The following is a 6,103-nucleotide window of genomic DNA, read 5'->3' on the forward strand; positions in this document are numbered from 1 at the left end:
TAATAAGTTATTAATATTAATAAAAAATTAATAACCGCCCTTTTTTAATAATATAAACTAAGCCGCTATTAATAAAAAACGTAAGGTTTTTAAATAAACCTATTATTTTTATATTTACTTTTATAATAAGACCCTTTTTCGAGTTTATTATTTTTTTAAATTATAATTTTTTATTATACTTAATTTGAAAAATCCTCCTCCCCTTTTTTAAACGCTATTTTAAACTTATCGATCTTAAGTAGCCTAGAGCCTATTATAAAGGCCTTTTTTAATTAATTTAATATATTTATAAAAGCTAACGGATTCGGTATTATAAAGCGGTATAAATATACCTTTTAGATAGGTCGGTTTATACGATACTTATTTTAATATAATCGATTTAATAAACCCGGTCTTTTAAAAAGTGTAAATATTTAATAATAAAAGTCTAAAAAATACGGCTGCTAATAATAAATAATTATAAAAACGTAAAAAAAAGAGAAATAGCTTTTATATTACTTATTAAACCTTTATTATAGTTAATATAATTATTAACTAAACCTTAAAATATTTACCTACTTTTTATACCGAAAGCTTACTTAGCTTATTAAAGATTTTATTAAAAATATAAGCCGTCGTATTAATATTCGAATACGTAACGTCCGTACTATTATATAAAAATAATTCTTAAATTCCGTATTTACTTAGCGTGATATTTATAATATTAAAATACGTTTAAATTAAGAAAAGTTAAATAATTATTCGCTAACAGCCGTATTAATTAAGTTATTTAATAAGTAATAGATTTTTTATATTATTAAATAAGTTAATAATAAACCGGACCGCTTTATTAGGCTTATCTAGACCTTTTTTTATTATTTCTAAATATAAAAGCGATTCTTAAAAGTAATTAACTTTAATAACACTTATAATACTAATCGCTTTAAGCTTTTATTATTCTAAATAACTAAGCAGACGTACCTTAGATCTATTTATAATATAATATTTAGTTTTATTAATAACGAAAAGTTAAAAAGCTTCCGATTTCTTTTTAAAAATATAAGATAACTAGTTAAATAACACTTAATTCGTCGCCCTATAATTATTATTATAAACTATAATAAATAAATAAAAACTATATTTAGCGAAGAGTTTTTAAATACTTAGTAATAGCTTTATATTTATTATATTAATTTTAATATTATACTTAAGGCTAAGTAAAAGTAAATCAAAACCGACGGTAATAATAATAATAATAATAGGTTTAATAAAAAGGATCTTTATTTAGTAATATAAATAATAATAAAGCTTAATAAAAAAGACCGCGCTTATATTAATATAATAATAAATTAAACTATCCTATATACTTATTGCGAGGTATTTATTATATAAAAGCTTATTATTTTTATTAAAATAAAATAATTTTTTAAAAAAGTATAGAAAAAGCTTTATAACGAGTTCGACGACTAACGCCCGATTTTATAATATTTATATTTAATATATTTATTTATAAAAATATAATAAGCTCGCTATTTTATTTACTAATATTAAAATTTTAATATTTATATTACCTTTAATACTAAGTTAAGTAATAACAATATTAAAAGCTACCTTTTTAACGGTTTTAATTACCTATATCGGCTTATCGACGTTATATAAGATATAATTAGTAATTAAAAGCTACGCTTTCGCTAAACTTATATAAAAAATAAAATATTTACCGGCCGGGATTATCTCGGCCCCCGTTTAAAATACTTTAATAAACTTCGGATTATAATTTCGTTAAAATATTTTTAATTAATTACTAAATAATATCGGCTTATATATAAAATAATACTTTTTAAAAAGAGGCCGTTTTTACCCCCTATTAAGGAATATAATAATAACTATTTTATATTAATTAAACTAAATATCCTATACTATTATAAAATTTTTCTAAAAATAATAGAATTATCGATTTTTAATAAATAAAAAGTTTATTTATAGTAATAGTTTTAAATAACGTCTTTTTTTAATCCCTACCGTCGGATTTTAAACCTAAAAATTACAACGTTTCTCCGTAATAAACTAAAAAATATAATATAATAAGTTTTTATAAAGCTTATGCTATTTTAATAAAGCTAATAATCTTAATATTAAACTACTATAATATAAAATAGCTAAGGCTTAACCGGCCGTAAGCAAGGCCGCTTACCGAGAAACCGTAATAAATTATCGTTAATTAAAAGCTTATAAGGGGCCGGCTATTTAATTTTTAATTAAGCCTTAAATTAATTTTAACAGTAAATAAAAAGTCAATTTAATATTCTTAATAAAAAAAGGATAATAAAGGGTTATATAAATAAAAAGCCGTTATAACTTAATATTTAAAAACAATAGAGCGAATAAAAAATAATATTAAATAACGGCAAATAAAAGAATTTATAACTATATTATTTTATTTATTATTTAAATAATTTATTATAAATTAACGCTAAAATTAAAGTAAAAGTAATTATCTATTTATTTTTTTATTACTTTTAAGGACTTTATAAATACTTTATAAAGAATAACCTAAGGTATATACTATTTAGCGAGAGTTTTAAAGTTATTAAGTTATCGAAATATTATTATAAGCACCTTTACTGCTTTTATGGGAATATACTATAATTTTAAACTAATTAGGATAGTAGATGTGTATACCGCTATAAGGTGTATACCTTTATATTAATTCTATATACCTCTATATTAATTCCCTAAATAAAATAAGTAATTATAAAAATATAAAACAAACGACCGCTTAATTAACGGTCGAATAATAATAAATAAAATATTATAAAAGATATATTTATAATTAAAACTTATATATAAGATAGCCTAAGCTAAGCTTAAGGACAAATTTCTATAGCTTTTTTAATAATTAATTCTTATACCGAATTTAACGATCGCTTTTAATTATTTTTATTAAGAACTTACTTAATAAAACTACGATTAATTACTAAAGCCTTACCTATCTCACGACTTATAAATAATAGCTTTACTAAAGCTATTTTTATAATAATTACTATTTACGAGTATCGCAACCTTGACTTTTATTAATATAAACCTCACTACGACTAGCTAGCCGTAACATAAATCTTTATTAACGACGTTTTTAATAATAACGATTAGTAATTATTAGCCGAGATAAAGGCGGTATTTAAACTATTTTATTTTTAAATAATAAAATATTAAAGTTAAAATAAAAAAAACGGCTATAACCGTTTATAAAAAATAATAATAAGTCTTAAGTATTTTATTAACTATTTTAAAAAATAAAAAAAGTTATATAATAAATTTTTTAAAAAAGAAATATATTTTATAACTTTTTAAATCGTAATATCGTAATCGTAATTAATATAAGTAATATTATTTTATTAACGGTTAGTTTATTATTAATTTATATTTTAATTTTTTTTTTAATTTTTAATATTAAATAATATTTTTCGTTTTATTTAATTTAAATATATACTTAAGGAACGGGCGGAGCTACTTTTTAATAATAATTTTAATTTATAAAGATATTTTTAATTATTAATTATTAATATTTAATAAGTTTTTAATAAATATTATATTAAATTAGGCGACTTTTTATTTTACGTTATAATAATTATTTTTTACCTTAAATAAAGATTAAAATAGTTAAAAAAGAAGTAAAATACGCCTAAGTAAAGCTATTAACTATTCGATATAAAAAAAAGGTTTTATAATTATTAATAAAAATAATATATAAACGAGATAATAAATTCTTTTTTTTTTTTTTCGTTACGATAATTATAAACTATTTTTATTATCTTTACGATTTTAAAAAGTATTATAGAAAACTTATAATACCGGTAATAGTTAATATTTTAAATAATAAAAGTAATAATTAACTACGTGCCTAAGCTTAATTAATATTATTTATAAATTATCTTTTAACCGGTCCTTAATTTAATTTAATAATAAATTAATTATTAATTAACTTATTTAATTTTAAATAAGCTTACATTTAATATTTTTATAATCCTTACGATAATAATAGATTACGAAAGGATATTTAGCTTTATAAAATTAATTTTAATTTTATAACGATTATTAATAAGGTTTTTTATATTAAAAAAGGTTTAATATCTTAAGAATTAACTTTACGGCGGTACTATAAAAATAAAAAGTTAATTTTTTAATTAAAAAAGCTAATCGAAATAAAGTTTATAAGTTAGTATTATAAAGACTTTCGTAATAGTTTTATTTATTCCCGATTAAGAAATTAATTAAATTTATTAATTATTTGTTAAATAATTAAATATAGCATAAGAAATGAGGTAAATAATTAAATACGAACCTTATATTTAATTTGTTTGTTTGGGTATAAGCGCTGACTATGACGTCTCGCAAGGTCCCAAAACTCTGTGATTGCTTCTAGGCTGATCGCGGCTGAGCCGTATAGCACGACAACCTTCGATGCCAGGATGACCTCTTGGAGGACCCATGTGCGGAAGTACCAGTCGGTCATCCAGAATCGAACCAAATTGTTCCAGGTCTCACGGCCGTCTTTCGTGTCCGGGTCAGGAAGGCCGACCTTGTCCCATTCCTCGTCTGAGAGCACCTTGTCTCGGCGATGGTCTCCCCAGATGTGGATCAGGAAGGTCATGATACTGATGGCCCCTTGGGCGCTTTCGGGGCTGTATGCGTTGTCCACAGGCTCCAGAAAAAAGTCCGGTAGCCCGTATGGTTTCTCGGCCTCCGCCACGACTTTATCTTTGATTGAGCTTTCGGCGCCAAAGCTCAGCATATCCTGAACTCCTAGACCTCCTAGACGGTCTTCCAATGTCGTCTCCATCGTGCTGTCGTTGTCTCCAGGCTTGCGGCGCCCATACTCGTAGTGACCTGGATGAGCAAGGACCAACTTGGCCCGCTCGTAGATGTTGCCCATCAACAGAACTTGTTGACTTCGTTCAACAATATCGTCCTGATTGATGCAGATCCCGTCGGCCCAAAACCACATGCCGGGATGTCTATTGAGGCAAGTGCGCAACGCATGGAACAAATTCTGCGTGACGGAGATCATCTTTCCGTTGCAGTTGACCCCGAGGAATCGCTCGGGATTTCCCCAGACATATGAGAGGCAAAAGTAAGGCGGAGCATCATCAAGGCAGAACGTTTCCACCTGAATGTCCCGCGTGACACCATGCTCGTCGGCGGGACCTAGTCTCAAAAGGCGAAATTGTCGAAGCCCAGGATCCAAAGGCTCATAGTCAAAGGGTACCTCTGTGTCCTCGAAGATGACATGCGGTCGATTTGCCTCTGCGTTGGCGTCGGGCAGGGATTGGTCTCCTGGCGCATGGGTGTTGTCCAATTTTCCGGCGTATGAGTACGTGACGTTTGGGTCAGAGCTCCTCTCGAATGGTGTTGTATGAAGTGATACTGTGGCAGGATCTAGGCCGTTTTTGCGAGCTAGATATAGTCGCAGCGCTTCCGATGAGCCAGCAGCTAGCTGATCAAGAGCGATCTGTAGCTCATAGCCGTCAAGATCGTTGTACACATCCTCCGATGGAGATTGGGGACGAGACATGTTGGGAAGTCGTTTGAAGTTTGTTCATTGAAGTTCCAGCGATCCAGTGAGTTTGGTCGGAGAAGCTCAGGATCTGGAGTGTTGAAGAGAAGGTGTCACTTTCTATATATGATGTTTATGCAACTTAGTGCTAGGCAACAGCGCAGCTCGCTTGTGGAGGCTGAGATTGCGCACAGCGAATCTCACGTCGACAAATAAGCAATACCCGGCAGCCCTTGCCGAAAGATCACCTGATGTAAGCATTGGTCTGCTGCTTTGATCTGAGGCTCTTCAGGACAGTTTGCGAATTGAAGAATGCGTTCAAGTACAAGGCAAAAGGCTTCGTGTTTTGATGATGAAATTTGTGGCTCAAATGGCTGATGCGTGCAGTTGCACAGCGTTATGTTGGGCGGGTTTTGAAAGTGACTTGGAAACCTACCCCGAGCCAATGTAATGATCAATCGTTGGCATCGTACCCATGTAGGAATGCGTATCAGTAGGTTGAAAAAAAAGCTTTGGACTATTCACATGCAGATTTGAATTGCGAGAGAAAATAAGCTTTTTTTTTGGGGG

The 6,103-nt window shown here is 28.2% G+C and overlaps 2 protein-coding genes across 2 annotated transcripts; one reads left to right on the top strand and one right to left on the bottom strand.

Moving 5' to 3' along the window:
• Positions 1-1,791: 1,791 nt before the first annotated feature.
• CORC01_10884 (uncharacterized protein) lies at positions 1,792-1,950 on the top strand (the record flags this gene model as incomplete). Its single annotated transcript, XM_022622511.1, has 1 exon — positions 1,792-1,950. A coding segment is annotated over one exon (159 nt), but the record flags the coding sequence as incomplete, so codon positions are not given.
• A 2,359-nt stretch (positions 1,951-4,309) lies between these two features.
• CORC01_10885 (uncharacterized protein) lies at positions 4,310-5,551 on the bottom strand (the record flags this gene model as incomplete). The annotated part of the gene is made up of 1 exon (XM_022622512.1): positions 4,310-5,551. The coding sequence occupies one exon, from the start codon at positions 5,549-5,551 to the stop codon at positions 4,310-4,312; it is 1,242 nt and encodes a 413-aa protein (XP_022471028.1).
• Between the last annotated feature and the right edge of the window lie 552 nt (positions 5,552-6,103).

This window comes from Colletotrichum orchidophilum (assembly GCF_001831195.1).
Source record: "Colletotrichum orchidophilum strain IMI 309357 chromosome Unknown Scaffold_111.1, whole genome shotgun sequence".
Classification (NCBI taxonomy): domain Eukaryota; kingdom Fungi; phylum Ascomycota; class Sordariomycetes; order Glomerellales; family Glomerellaceae; genus Colletotrichum; species Colletotrichum orchidophilum.